Raw genomic sequence first — 14,966 nt, forward strand, 5'->3', positions numbered from 1 at the left:
CAAACCCGGGCTGTGTCTGGCCAAATTCCAATTTGGCGTGTTATAGAGCGCTGGCAATGCTGCCAGTTTGCCGCTCCCCAGTATGACGGCAAACATGAATCGCTACTCGACGTACACGTCCACTTCCGCCGGGCCTGGCGATGGCGAAGAGAAGAAGAAGGACATGTGGAGCTCCATGCTTGACGATGTCGCCAGCGGCAAGAGGCTACCCGAGAAGAACATGCTGGTCCTAGGTACTGTTCACTGAAGTATGGCTTGCATTCTGCAAACATTTGCTGATCCCACAGAGTAGGAGGATCGGTAGAATCGCAACGAGACTTCCTCGAATCTCTGTCGAACAACGAAAAGAGGCGCAACCTGGACCGATCAAAGGACAAGATCCCACCGATAGCGAATAGTTATGCTCTTGGATACACATATTACGATGTCCTCGATGCAGATCAGGATGGTAGGTTGATACCAAGGCAACACGACACAGGTGGCGAAGCTATGTGAACCTGCTAACACACTTTGCTCAGATACCTTGGCGCGTGTCTCTCTATACCTCCTCTCAACACCTTCTCCAGCTTTCACTTCTCTTCTCAAGCCGCTTTTGACGAGACAATCGATTCCCAACACACTGATCGTAGTACTGCTGGACTGGTCACAACCTTGGACTTGGATGCGCCAACTGCGGGATTGGATTCTGCTCATGCGAACGGTTATAGCTTCCCTCAGTCTAGAATGTAAAGATGTCTTGCAAGAGAATCTGGATACCTGGAAGGACAGAGGTCGAGGAGGCAGCGCTCTCAACCTTGATGGCACGCCTGCTCTGACTTCAGAAGGTGACGTTCCTTTGCCTGTTGGCCAAGGTGAATGGGATGAACCTCTAGGTCTACCTCTTTGTGTAGTCTGCCAGAACGTATGTTTACTCACTCATTGTTTTCCAAATTTAACTAATATCTGTACAGGCCGAGAGGATGGACTATCTGGAAAAAAGTCAGAGCTGGAAAGAGGAGCAGTTTGATTTGGTTTTACAATACCTCCGAACGGTCCTACTGAAGCGTGAGTTTTACGTCTCATTTACCGCACACTGTTTAGAATCTTTACTCAATCATTCTCAGATGGTGCTTCTCTGATATACACAAGTCCCACGGGGGACACACCACTGCAGAGTCTCATACACGCGAGTCTCGGGATACATTCACTCTTGAAGCGCGCACCGCTTAAGCACAATGTTATCGACCGAGACAAGATTGTCGTGCCGCCAAACTGGGATTCAACCAGTAAGATCATGGTACTGAGAGATGGCTTTGATGTAGATGCTGTTAGCAACGGGTGGAGCATTGATATCGATCAACCATTTGTACTGCCATCAAAGCCAATTGAGACGACTGGTAATGAGGATGAGCCCGATGGGTCGATTATTCCCGTCAGCGGTCCCAGTGAGGGTCTTGTCCAAGATCCGGAGGGCTCTGCTGTCACCCTCTATGAATCTCAGGTTCAAGACTCTAGTCTTGATGCACTACATCTTGCGCAACAAAAACAAGACACTACGAGGCTCGAAGTAGAGGCTGCAAGCGCTCAGGAGTTTCTCGCGACTTTGGTCCCCCGAGTTGATGCCGAGAAAAAGGTTGACGAGGAAGAAGGTAAACAGTTTGCGCAGAACAGCACAACGACCACGGAAGAAATCATTAGTGATCATATTGGCCCTGTCCAATTCAATATGGGAGGTATTCAGGTCGATGCCGATGACATGGTTCAGAGACTCAAGGTAGGTGCCACTTTGCAACCCATTCCGTCGACTCATCATGCAAAGGACTGGACTAATGATAATTACAGGAACGGCAGTCATATAGTCAGACACCCGAGCCCGTCGCAGACGAAGAAGAAGAACTTGGCTCGAGCAAGCCAGTTGATACTGAAAGGCTGGCACAGTTTTTCGGTAATCTCATGAATAGGAAGCCTGGCGCGGGAGGGAAATGATTGGCCATATGAGAGGCCCAGAAAGGGCTTGAGCAAGCCTTACTCAACATGTGTGTTCCACAACGGGGTGAAAGAAGTAATGCCGAGACTCGACGCAAGGGCCTTGTCAAGCTTATTGGCCTCTGGACCATGTTTGCTTGTGAGTGTATGGCCGAGGTTGTGGTGGGTTTGAGGTTGGCGCCACCACGTACATTTGACGTGTACGAACAGACCATAGAATCGATACCCAGAATTTTTGAGAAATAACTACTACAGTCTTATATGAAGCAGCTCTCGGTGACTTCTGAGCGGCATTTTAATCCACTTTGGCGTTGTGCTACTATATTACGTCTGGGATTAGCGGCGCACTGGAATTAATCTTTTTTGTCCCAGTGATGGCTGACAGCATAGGTCATCACATTGGCCTCGAGTGAACGGTCTGTGACAATGTATGAGCAATACCCAAATGCCGCGAAGAGTTTGCCTCACTACAGTGAACCGGGCTCACCCGAGACTCTAATAAGCCTTTTTGCGCCACATGCAGTAGCTGGTGTCGATCATTCTTATCGCTGGCAATCCCCTCCTCGCCGCTTGGCTTGGTGGTGGGGTTTGTATGGCGAGTCGCAACAAGACCCTCAACCCCTCCAAATACCACCTAATAACCTAGGTCATTGGGTACCACTTGTACCTATATTTATTATTTAGCTACATTTACCTTGCATTTTGTTAATCCCCTGCATTTCGTTTGCAAGCGACCCAAAAAAAAAAGAGGCTTCGTCGATTCCGCCACCTGCTCGTCGGACATGACATTATAGTCTCCTTCTTTACCTTACATCGAAGAACGAATTCTACCAGGAGAAAAGGTCGACAAGATGATGTCGGCAAAGCTGCAGGAGTCGGCGGCCACCGGAGCTCAGAAGCCCACGACAACCCGGCCAGCCGAACAAGCTACAACGTCTTCCATTGAGCCGTCCCAGGCCCTGAAGAACATGGCAGCCAGCGGCAAGAGTCCCTACGTTCAGTCGCAGAAGGACAGTGCCATCAAATGGCAGCTCTGGGGCTCCGAGTCCATCGAGCGGGCAAAGAAGGAGAACAAGCTCATATTCTTGCACATTGGCTTCAGCGCGTCTCACTACTGCTATCTCACGATTCAGGAGTCATTCTCGAACCGCAACGTCGTCGACCTGCTCAACAAGCACTTTATTCCCATCATTGTCGACCAAGAGGAGCGGCCCGATCTTGATAGTATATACATAAACTATGTCCAATCGCTGAACAGCGCCGCCGGCCACCCCCTAAATGTTTTCCTCACGCCCGAGCTCGAGCCTGTCTTTGGAGGCACCTACTTTCCGAGCCCCGGCTCCCACCAGATTGATCAAGAGACGGGCGAGGAAATTGCGGACTTCCTCATGGTTTTGCGCAAGGCCGAGTCAGCATGGGCGGAACAAGAGGCACAGGTTCGGGCTGATGGAAAACAAAGTGTTGAGGATGTGCGCAAGATGACGAGTGAGGGAACAATGGGCCAAACGCGAGATGCCCAACCCACGCCCAGCTCCTCTGGTGATCTCGATATCGACCAACTCGAAGAAGCCTACAGCCATATTGTCAAGACCTTTGACAGAACACATGGCGGTTTTCTGCATTTGCCGGCCACTGCGCCGTCTAATTTCTTCTCGGGAAGCATCCCACTTGACCAAATGAGAGAAGCTTACGATCTCATCAGAAGTACTGCCAAATTTCTGACACCTGCGAAGCTCTCCTTCCTCCTCCGGGCCACCCAGTACTCACAAATCGTCATCGATATTATTGGAGATGAACTCAGTTCTGAATGCTCAAATTTCGCTCTCAAAACCCTCATCCACATGGCGAATGGTGCAATCCATGATCAGGTGAGCACTGGATTCCACCGCTGCTCGACGACATGGGACTGGTCTCTTCCCACATTTGAGAAGATGCTGTCAGACAACGCGCTGGCCCTTGGGATTTACCTTGATGCTTGGCTTCTGCAGGGTGCCAAAGCCAATGACCAGTTTGCCAAGGTTGTACTTGAGCTCGCGGATCACCTGACTACCGCGCCAGTCCTGCTAGGAGGCGGTGGTTTTGCGTCCAGCGAAGCCGCAGACTCTAGCAACAAGCAAGGCGACAGCGTGCTGCGTCATGGGGCATACTACTTGTGGACGAGAAAGGAGTTTGACACGGTCATCGGGGATGAGCAGCAGAGCACCGTAGCGGCAGCTTACTGGAACGTAAAGGAGCACGGAAACGTGGAAAAGGACCAAGATCCCAACGACGAGTACCTCAACCAAAATGTGCTTCGCGTAATCAAGACCCCAGCGGAACTCAGTTCCCAGTTCAAGATTTCAGAATCCGAGGCTATGCAGCGGGTGGAATCTGCAAAGGCGAAGCTGAACTCGCACCGAACGCGAGAGCGTCCTCGTCCAGCGCTGGACACCAAAGTCATTACAGCTTTCAATGGCATGGCGATTGCGGTTCTATCCCGGACATATGCTGCTCTCAAGGCCGCTGGTGGGTCTCGCCGTGAGTCGGATTACCTCTCTGCTGCAATTGGAGCAGCTCAATTCATCAAGAAAGAGATGTGGGACCCCAATACGAAGACACTGTACCGCATGTTCTTTGATGGCGGGCGAAGCTCGACCAAGGGGTTCTCAGGAGATTACGCCTTCTTGATTGAGGGCTTGTTGGAGCTCTACGAGGCTACTGCTGATGAATCTTGGCTCGAATGGGCTGATCAGCTGCAAGGTGAGTTTCATGCCATATCCCAGTCTTGGCATCTTTAGCTAACAGGGCTCTTGTAGGGGCTCAAATCGCCAACTTCTATGACAGCACCGATGCCGAACCTGACAGAAACAACGCCCGATGCGGCGCGTTTTATCGAGCGGCCAAGGATGAACCGTACAGCCTGCTACGTATCAAGGACGTTATGGATACCTCTCAGCCATCCGATAACGCCGTCTCTGCTGCCAACTTATTCCGCCTCGGTGCCTTACTCGATAGGGAAGCATACACGCGACTCGCACAGGAGACAGTCGATGCATTTGAGGCCGAGATCCTCCAGTATCCATACCTCTTCCCTGGTATGATGACCTGTGTAGTTGCCTCAAAGCTCGGAGTCAAGCGTCTTGTATCCATTGGGGATCAAGGAGAGTCTGTGAAGAAGTATCATCTCTCTCCCAGAGGAGGATTATCTACACTGCTCTTTTTCAAGCCTGAGAGCAAATTGACATCGCGGGACAGTAAATACTTGGCGCAACTCAGCAAGCAGCAACCCGGAGTTTACTCTATTGAAGCGGGTGGCCAAGTCCAGTCAAGCTAACAAATTCACACCTCATATCTCACTGCTGAGTTTCAATCATTCTCGGATGGTGCTTGGTATAATGATGCAGAGTTGGCACAGGCGTTTATTGAGGATTTATTGCATGGGAATTGGAGTTATGTGGCCTTTGGAGACGGGCTGCAGGAGAGATACCAATTTATCACGAGGCGTTCTACAGGGCTAAAGTCCGTATACGACACAAGCCTGGTTTGTGGTATCAAAGTTGGACAATCTCCAAGTACGTTCGGACGTTTTCGATCCAGGTGTGGCAATTTCATGCCCTGTACTGTTAAAGAAAATCCCGGACTTCCTCAGTTGTTTTAGCTGAATGCCAAGTTTGTACCAGGGCAAGCTTTTCTAGTCACGTTCTGATAAATCATTGAAACGCTGATGCCTTGTGTGAATCACAACATACCTGACCTGGTTATTTGTTCTACATGTCAATTAAAAGAGCTTATGCTCTGGCTAAGCTAGATATGCCAGCTTGCATCAGTTTTCTCCCGTGCCAGGATCCAGTGAACTTGGCTGAGTAGTGTTGTCTGGATCGGTAGTGAACGGCAAGGTTGACTGCAAGTTGTCGATGCGCCCCAGCAGGACCTCGAGCTGACGGTAGGCTGCAGCAGGTTGATAAGCTGGTACCTCGTGGCCACTCAGAGTTAGGGTCGAATAAGTCATGCCACGCTCCGTGTGTGCCGTACCGGCAATGCCAGCGCCGGCAGCGGTACCCAAGTCTGCCGTCTCGTGGTACGGGACGAAGAAGGGCTCCGTCGGACGCTCCTGGAAGCCGAGCTGGCCGCCCCAGGTCATGTTTTGGATGACAAGCAGCGTCTGGTTCATGTACAAGACCATGTCGAGGCGGCCGTGGACCAGGTGTACGTTTTGCGTGCGGTCAATGACCTTGGGAATTTGCACGAGAGAGGAAGGTGGTGAGTTGTCGCCGTAGGGAAAGGTGTTTTCGGTGCAAATTTCCCAGTCCACATCGACGGGCACGTGCAGCGCCTCCTTGACCTCGGTCCGGTTGAAGTAGACAGTTGGGGCTCCTGGCGGAGAGTACATGTTGCCGCCGGCAAAGCCAAGGGGATCATATAGTAGGGGACACTGCTCAACAACCTCGTAAATGTTGAAGCAGGGGTTAAGAAGGGCAATGGCGTCCCAGGTCTCATAGGTGATGGCGCATCCGTCAAGGTAATCTGTCTGGTTTTCGTTCCAACCCGGCTGTGCAGTGGGCTGTACCCCGGCTGGAGGGTACACGAGATACTTTTCCAGGTAGTCGGCATAGCCACAGGTTTCATGCTGTTCGTGGATGAGCTGGCTGAACGACTCGTTGAAGGGGAACACGTTGTGGTGAAAGTCGACAAAGGGAATTGTCACGATATCTCCATTGACGTCGCCAAGAACGCCGTCATACACGATCATGCCCGCCACGTCAAAGTACTCGGTATCGTTCTGGTCCAGCATGCCGCCAGCAATGTACGGGCAGTACAGACCACCGTAACTCTCACCAGTAATGTAGACCTTGTAGTTTTGCATGTCAAATGTGTCGACAAAGTTCTTCCAGAAGCCCCGGAACTGGTCGGCAACCTCGAACTCATCATGATAGGTTGCAACGCCCTGGGAGTAGCCGGTGCCGACGGGCTGGTCAATCCATATCACGTTGCTCAGGTGATGCCAACTCCATGGGTTTGGTTGAGGCCCGTAGGTTCCCGGGATCCAAGTGATCGGGCCGTTCTCCTCCAACAATGCAGACATGGACGAACAACCAGGCTACATTCGTGTCAGAAGTAAAGGCATCAATTGAGAGGCAATTTGCACTTACACCACCAGTAAACCAGAGGACAATTTCCTCCTTGGCAGCCTCATTGGTAGAGGGAAAGAACCAGAAGAACAACTCGGTGTCATTGGAGTTGCCAATGGGAAGAAGACCCGCGTAGGACTCTCCGATATCCCAATAAACATCTGGCAGTAAACTTCCATTGACGGCGAATTCTGCAAGAATTGGTTAGCTCTCGTGATTCCATTGGTATATGGCGTGGAGGACTGCTGCTGCATACGTTGCGTCTTCTCCGTCAAGAACTTGTCACCGGATTGGCGACTGGCGATTTGGGTCTTTTCATCCCGTGCTGCCGCGCGTGCTTGAGCCTTGTCCATCATAATCTCATTGTACTTGGCAATGCGGTGTGCAGGACTGCCAGGCTTGGAGGCCGAGACAGCCGTGGCCGTAGCCAGCGCGGTGAGTATACTAGCCCAACGCATATTTGGGAATGTCCTCACTATGCAGCCTAGGACGGAAAGAATACAAAAGCACGATTGTATAGGGGAAGGTTGAAGTCAAGAATTTTTTCAAACCAAGTTCTTGGTCGCAGCAGGACTATTTATAAGAGCAATAAAGAACTCAGCCTCCCGGGCGTCATACTATATATCGTACTGGATACTAGGTCGGTAGGCATCACATCACACTACATAAGTGCACGAGTCAACCTCGCCCGTCCAGGAAACTAAATATTGATGCCAGGGCCCCATGGACTTTTGGAGTGGTCCAGCGGGTAAGAAGGCCGACGCTATACTATGTATAGCTGCAGCAGAGCGGCGCGGTGTACTATTGTAGTACAAACGGCAGCAAATAATACGTCGAATCGCGAAGAAGCGATTCCTTCAAAGGATTTATCGCTGACGAACATTTCCGGGGTATATCACTGCTGGCAAGGTGATCATAAGACTTGGCGGACATGCTACTGCATAATGTAAGATCCCGCAGTGGTATGGTCCCATTAATTATCGACAAGGGGGGTTCTTTTCCTACTCTACTGGGAGCATTTCTACAACAAAAACAAGGCGTACAATTTGCCCCTTTGGGTCCATGGGCGGGAGAACCGATACAAACCGGTTACCGGCCGCCGTATTTGTCGCAAACGATTAACGGGAAGTCCTTTTGTAATGAATTGTTTTCGAGCTGCGGTTAGAAGAAAGCGGCCGCGTGCAGTTGGGATTGTCTAGATCCGTTCAATCTTCGTTCTTGGCAGGTCACCATGCAGACGGAGATGGTGGAATGCAGCCCTCGTCTATTCCCAACCAGGCTGATGATCTCAACAGTCAATACCACCGCGGAATAGCTTAATTGTCCTGCCTGCATGCGATCGGACTGCCAAGACCGGAAGGTACCGACCGCAACACTACAAGAGCGGGTAGAAAAGCTTCAAAATGATAAACAAATACTCGACGGTCGATTTATACATGCTTAGAAAGTACGAGGAAAGGTCTCGAGTCCATTTCTTGTCGATCATTACAGTGACTTGACCAGAGGAGGGCCGAGCGCCGTTCGTGTTCAATCGGCGCAAGTATAACGTCATTTGGTACCGTAGCTGCCTAATAATGTCCTATAATGTGTGGTAGCACTCAGCGTAACGAACCTTGTGCGACTAATAGCAAGGGCATCGCAAACATGAACCGCGGCAATCCGGAATGATTCAATGTTGCTTGTGTATCCATAGATTCCTGAGATTATCAAACGGACCGTTGGAATGCATATCTTGAGATTTGAATAAGAGAGTAGCACAGTGCCCATATTATACATGAGAGCCAGCAACAAACTTCAATGATGTAGGTCAAGAGAAAACACATGGGTTAGAATTCACCACGAGCTTTGGCACACATCTGCTCTCAATAGCCTCCCCACTAGATCAATTGCCGATGTACTTTACGAGCCAAGATCGACAGCGCAGATCTGCCCCGCGTGCTCTCCGCCGAATCAAAGCGCATCGCTGGCAGATGCTGCGGTTGTCACGGTAGTAGCCGTTGCCGTGAACCCCGACGGTGTAGAGTCCAACACCGATAGGGTAAAGTCGGTCGAGGCCGGCGGCGGCGACGCTGAAAATGTTGCTGCAACCACATCAGAGCCAGAGGCCGCAGTCGAGGACAATGGTGGCGCGGGCGTCAGCTGGATGCGGTCAATCAGGAACGTGTTGCTGTCGGCCCCGTCCAGGTCAAACGCGAACAAGAGCTCGATCCAGTCCATGGTCGGCACGTAAATAGTCTGGATCCTCGTCCATTCGGTTCCGTCCCTGAACGCGACCGCCGTTGCAATATTGCGATCTTGAGAGTTGGCGGACAGCATGATCCTGGCCTCGTTGGCTTCTCGGAATTTGACATAAAACGAGACGAGGTATCTTTGCTGGATCTCAACGTCATAAAGTGGACTGAAGAACTGGAAGCCAGGTCTGTCCTCAGTCTCCCTGCTTCTCTTGAGCGACACCAGGAAAGACGAGCACGAACCGCCAACCCCGTCATTGACTGTTCCATATTTGGCAGTGCGAGGCTCGGCCACATCAAAAGACCACGGCGCCAGACCATCCTCGAGGTCTCCGTTCAGCACGCCGACGTTTTCCTCGAGTCCAGGCACGCAACTTGGGATAAATGTCAACGAAGTAGTAGATGTTGAAGTGACCTCGCTTGTCGTTGTCGTAGAATCAGCATGCGGGTCCATGACGGTTACCGTTGTGGTTGTAGAGGAAGTAGATGATCTTGCAGACATGCGAGGGGGAGGGCCAACAGCCCATGTTACATTCGGCTTTGAACGCGATGCGGTCGAGAGAGTTGTAGAGTTCAACCCAAATGGTATACTCGATGTAGTCCAACAAGACGTTGCCGATGACGTACCCGTTGATGTTGCATTATAGATGGTAAAGATATCACTGGAGTTACTCGTAGTACCTGATATCAGACTGGTCGTCACCGTGGTGGTTGTAAAGGTGCCATCGTCGATCATGGTCTTGTTGGGCTGAAAGGTTTGAGTCACCGTCCACGTGGAACTCGAGAGATCTGTCGACGCTGTTGAGAAAGAGGTTCCGACTGTGGTCGACGTATCAAGCGTGAGTGAAGTGTCAATGGTTGTAGTTTCAATATCCGACATAGTGATAAAGGTGGTCGTATTATCAAAGGAACACATCGGCCCGCAATTGCACGCTGTAGCTAAGTCAGTCTCTGGGATGCCAAGCACACGGCGGTAGTCCGATACTTACCGGATATATATTGAGCTTTGTTGGCACCACCGCATACATCAGTGGCTCTTGTTGGTAATTCAGATGCATAAACATAACGATTGTTCAAAGTGGCACAAAATGCCACCCCGTCGGCAACAACCTCGGGTTCCTGACAGGGAAATATAACTCGATGACACCTATGATCGGTCAGATACCATGGCAATATTGATTGGACACTATCCGCATACTCGTCCTCTGTGCAAGCTGCATGGAGTCCCAAAGGGAATAGCAATATGGCAACGAGCACGCAGTACGCTCTGCCTTTTTCTACTATGGGGCTCATCTTTGCAAAGCACTGGCAGTAACCTGTATATTCGGTGTTCGTCCACATTGGGTTTCATCCCCATTGGAGACCAGCGCTCACTTAAGCATTTATAGCCAAGACCGAGGCAATTCGAACCGCCTTCCGACTGTTCTGCTAGGTCACCATCAACAGAGACATTTGAAGAACAATTTTCTGTTTCTGAATCGAGGCCTACAAGTTATTCGAACACGATAGACACATTGTCGTGTCTTGATGCAGAAAGAGCAACATGAACCTTTAGCGTCGAGAGAGTGTTGACCATTGTCCAATATTGGCGTGAAAGACTCAGTCTGCGCAACTAACCGGAAGCAAAACTTCATGTTTTTAGGTGTACAATTGAGAGGGTCAGAACGTTTCAAGTGGCCGTGGAGAGAACATGTCCGGACCTTTTCGACTTGATAAATCATGTCAGCACATTCTTGAGTTACAGGGACTTGTGTTCCAACAGGAACGAGATTGCTTGTCTTGAAATGCCATACAAGACGGCAACACAGGAGTGAGTATTAATTACTGTTTTCGACTTGTCCAACACTAACTTGCGTGTCTGCCGTACTCTGACAGCCACATTGGAGTTTCTCACGTGGAAACAGAGTGGTACCGGGAACTTGTGCGAGTAATATTACGCATGATTTGTCGCAAAAAACCAACACAATATTATCAGGACTAAGGAACGCTTATGTAGCCTGCGTGTGGTCAATACACTTTGGGTATTGATTACTTGAGCGTGAGGCAATTGGTGGACCTCGAATGTATACTGGTCTTTGAAAGCGGCTATTCGCATGAACAAGCCAATGGGAAAGATATCTACTAACCCGTCTTTTATACAGCGTGAATACACTGCACAAACGAAAGGTCACACTTCAGGTAAATCGTGACAAGCCTATGGCGGGAAGCCTGGTGAGACGCAATCTGACTAAGCTCGTGCAACCTTACCTTGGGATTCGAACCCCGTCTCCATTGGGGAATCCGGTCTCAAAGTCCGGTGCGTGATACAGTTTCAGCTTGTAGGTGAACTATCGAAATAAATGCAATGGACTCGCCATTCTCAACGTGCGCATTGAACTTTCTGCATACCTAAAGCCTACAACTCAACATTCGCCATCATCCTATCAGTTATTGGCATATCTATAAAGATGAACGGACTTTCAGTGTACGAAAAGTTACGACAAAACGCCAAAACGTTTATAGAAGCCTACAGCTTCACACCCGAGGCTGGGCAGCCCAACATTGACGTCTTGACGTCCTTCATGTCGTCCAACTTTACGCTGGCCTGGGGCCACACCTACATGACACAGCGGCAACCAAGACTCTCGAAAGCGTTGGACCAGGCTGGCTTCCGCGAGCACATGGGCGCCATGGTCCCCTTTATAGAGTCGACTCGCATCGTCATACACGATATCATTGTCGACGAGCCAGCAAGAAAGGTCGTAGTGAGGGCCAGTTTCTGCTTGTGTCCAAAGGGGCAGAACGAAGGAGAAAAGGAGGCGCCTGAGAATGAGCTCATGTGGATCCTCAAGTTTGACCAGGAAGGGGAACAGTTGGAAAGTGCCGTTGAGTTTCTTGATGCCACAGCAACGGCGAGAATTGGGGAGCTGGTTGCCCAGGCAAAACAGAAGGTGTGAATGTGATCTTCGAAGAGCGCCAGATAGTATACTTGACGGTAAAATAATTGACGTTACTTCTTGAGATTCTCTACAGTGGGTATGGCCAAGAGTTGATCATCCTATGAATATACTTGCAAGGTCACTCACATACAATAAATTTGTGAACCTGAGTATAGCGCAACAAGGCTGCAAATTTGACATTAGAGACTGCAAGACGTCTACTCAAAAGGCAAGAAGAAATCATCATAACTGCTCAAGTCGGCCGTCCAAAAGTCATCGAGACTGCCCGAGCCGCTGTCTGGAACACTTTCAGGCTCCTCTGAAACGAGGTCGCCAGTATTGACCAGCTGTGTGAGCATGGCCTTTGCTTCAAGACTTGCCTCTAGACCACTTGCTTCAATTGCGTCGCTGATTGGTAGACCCTTAATTTTGGCATCGGCACATCCTAGGACCGCCTTTAGAATAATGTAGTCCTTGACATTGTCCTGTCCAGCCATTATGCGCTGTTTTGCCCATTCCACTCCAACTCGCAGGAGCGAGCTCAACTCCAGAGATCGGATATTTCGTGTTAATGTCGAATCCGAGTAGGAAGTTTCGGGTCTGTCCACAGAGGTCCTGGATAGTTCTCCTCCGATTATCATGACGGCCTGGTATAGTACAGTTCTATAAGGTCCCAAGCCACATAGAGCAAGACGAAAGAAGTCCTCGCAAGGCGCATCTGCGCCTGTTGCCGATCGTATCGACTCTAGAAATGCGTCATGCAGCAGCGGTGAATTTAGAGCCGAGTGGGCAAAGTTCAATGCGGGTTCGATGCAAATATTTCTAGATTGCAAAAACATTGGATTCTGAGCTGAGACGGCAATGTAGGGTATGTGCAGCGTGAAAAGGTACCGGCACATGGTCATCTCACTATAGAGACGTTGAAAGCCAGTCGGCTGCGGGACGAGTCGACGTAATGAATCGTTGAGTAGACGGCAGGTGTTCTTGAAACTCATACTGGAACTCAGGATCTGCGGATACAGCGCTTCAGCTTTGATGCTATTGATCAATTTGGATATCGCCAATCGATCAGGCAGAGTCCGAGCCAGGGCAATTTGCAACGATGCATCAGTACGCATATCATCATCACATGCCACCAGCTCGGTATGAGACCTGAGATCAAGCGCCTCGTCGTTCAGGTTCATTGGCAGCGCGCAATCAAAGTCGTCGAGCGACATGAGAGGAGGGCAGCCAGCATCCATTGAGGAGCTAAGCGTCAATTCAAGCACGGTTGCCCACAGACGACGACGTATCTCGGCTTGTGCGGGAAGCACTCCTGGGAGAGCACCCGGGTCCCGATGCAGACCAATAACCATGGAAGTTCGAATCAGCACTCCGGATCTGATCCAGGAGCGGTCACCGTGTATTTCTAGCATATTCCTCCGGGCGAGCTCTAGTAGACACAAGTTTTGAATGCCTGCAATGGAGAGGCACGACTTTTCTGACGAGTGAACCCAGGTGATTGCCTCCTGAATCCACTGGAGTGCTTGCCCCCGAAGCGAGAATGTGTCGTCGTACAAGCTCGCACCAAGGGCAAGACATAACTGGACTTGAACAATGAAGTGAGGCGATGCAGCAGAGGTCTGGTCCCACATCAGATGGTAGTCACGTCTGAAGGAGGGAATGTGGAGAACTCGGAGCACACTTTCAAACGTCCGCAAATATGAGTCGATGAGTGCGTCGGCCAAATGTCTCGAGGGAAGGTATCGGCCATAATCTCCTGGAGTCCAGGCCATTGACCGCTGCTGCCTCAGCCGCTTGATCAGGGGTTTGCAGTTTTGCCTGACTTGTAAACTTTCGCCTTTGGTGGCATATTCCTTATCGATCCAGGTCAAGACTTCAGGTAACTACAGCATGTGTAAGCAAGTGGTCGGTGTATAATCGACAGCCAGGATGGACATGCAAGCAAGACTGAGTAAATCCAGTTGCTCGGTGAAAACAACCGATATTTAAATATCGCCCCACGCACTGGACCAGACAAACCATCTAATGAGGTTGAAATGGGTATCGTTTGAGATTTGTCTTGACTCATGGCAAGGTCGTTTGGCGAGCCTTCTGTTGGCAACAACAGACTTGCCACGGCGGATGGTGCCCATCTCTCACCGGGGACCGAGCTTGGCGAATCCCAAGTCTTGGTGAAAAGCGTTTCGGGCCGCCTGGATTCTTCCGCCCGGGAGGCCGAGTTGTAGAGATGCCGTGTCTCGATCTCATCGACGGACGACCGACTTGGCCGGGGCTCTGGCGTGGTCGAGTCCTCGGTCGTGGTAGGGGCATAGGTGCACGTCTTGTTCCTCGCCCGCGAGCAGTTACCGCAAGGGTTGCCATGGTCGCATTTGAGTTTCTTTTTCCGGCACTGCAGACATGCCAGGGCTCGTCGTCGATGAGGCCGGGTCACCCTTTCGGATGCGGCCTGCATTATTTAGCCTGGCAACTTATTATAATATGCTCAAATGAAACAAGTTAAAACATGTGTCAAGAGAATCCACAAATTAGGTTGCGAAAAGTAGCATTGCGTCTTCTTTGGATGTAGAGTTGACTCTGTCTAAGCGTTGCCAAGCCTAAACCCGGCGCCGGACTTGTTCTTTGCGCCCGCGCGAGCGGATACTGGCCCCATCTTACTGGGGAAGCTTATACTACGACATTATCTACATAAATAAATCCTCGCTATACAATCGTAGAGCACAAAACAGTCTTTCGATTCGATG

The 14,966-nt window shown here is 50.4% G+C and overlaps 6 protein-coding genes across 6 annotated transcripts; 3 read left to right on the forward strand and 3 right to left on the reverse strand.

The window, feature by feature from the left end:
• Positions 1-94: 94 nt before the first annotated feature.
• Positions 95-1,965, forward strand: PFICI_13793 (uncharacterized protein; the record flags this gene model as incomplete). The annotated part of the gene is made up of 6 exons (XM_007842374.1): positions 95-233; positions 293-448; positions 519-901; positions 951-1,044; positions 1,104-1,753; positions 1,822-1,965. The coding sequence occupies 6 exons, from the start codon at positions 95-97 to the stop codon at positions 1,963-1,965; spliced, it is 1,566 nt and encodes a 521-aa protein (XP_007840565.1).
• Positions 1,966-2,816: 851 nt separating this feature from the next.
• PFICI_13794 (uncharacterized protein) lies at positions 2,817-5,278 on the forward strand (the record flags this gene model as incomplete). The annotated part of the gene is made up of 2 exons (XM_007842375.1): positions 2,817-4,704; positions 4,761-5,278. 2 exons carry the CDS (start codon positions 2,817-2,819, stop codon positions 5,276-5,278), a joined length of 2,406 nt encoding a protein of 801 aa, XP_007840566.1.
• A 489-nt stretch (positions 5,279-5,767) lies between these two features.
• PFICI_13795 (uncharacterized protein) lies at positions 5,768-7,531 on the reverse strand (the record flags this gene model as incomplete). The annotated part of the gene is made up of 3 exons (XM_007842376.1): positions 5,768-7,042; positions 7,095-7,264; positions 7,330-7,531. 3 exons carry the CDS (start codon positions 7,529-7,531, stop codon positions 5,768-5,770), a joined length of 1,647 nt encoding a protein of 548 aa, XP_007840567.1.
• A 1,492-nt stretch (positions 7,532-9,023) lies between these two features.
• On the reverse strand, positions 9,024-10,184 carry PFICI_13796 (uncharacterized protein; the record flags this gene model as incomplete). The annotated part of the gene is made up of 1 exon (XM_007842377.1): positions 9,024-10,184. One exon carries the CDS (start codon positions 10,182-10,184, stop codon positions 9,024-9,026), a length of 1,161 nt encoding a protein of 386 aa, XP_007840568.1.
• A 1,567-nt stretch (positions 10,185-11,751) lies between these two features.
• Positions 11,752-12,240, forward strand: PFICI_13797 (uncharacterized protein; the record flags this gene model as incomplete). The annotated part of the gene is made up of 1 exon (XM_007842378.1): positions 11,752-12,240. The coding sequence occupies one exon, from the start codon at positions 11,752-11,754 to the stop codon at positions 12,238-12,240; it is 489 nt and encodes a 162-aa protein (XP_007840569.1).
• Positions 12,241-12,440: 200 nt separating this feature from the next.
• Positions 12,441-14,677, reverse strand: PFICI_13798 (uncharacterized protein; the record flags this gene model as incomplete). Its single annotated transcript, XM_007842379.1, has 2 exons — positions 12,441-14,108; positions 14,231-14,677. The coding sequence occupies 2 exons, from the start codon at positions 14,675-14,677 to the stop codon at positions 12,441-12,443; spliced, it is 2,115 nt and encodes a 704-aa protein (XP_007840570.1).
• Positions 14,678-14,966: the final 289 nt, after the last annotated feature.

This window comes from Pestalotiopsis fici (assembly GCF_000516985.1).
Source record: "Pestalotiopsis fici W106-1 unplaced genomic scaffold PFICI_Scf_12, whole genome shotgun sequence".
Lineage (NCBI taxonomy): Eukaryota > Fungi > Ascomycota > Sordariomycetes > Amphisphaeriales > Sporocadaceae > Pestalotiopsis > Pestalotiopsis fici.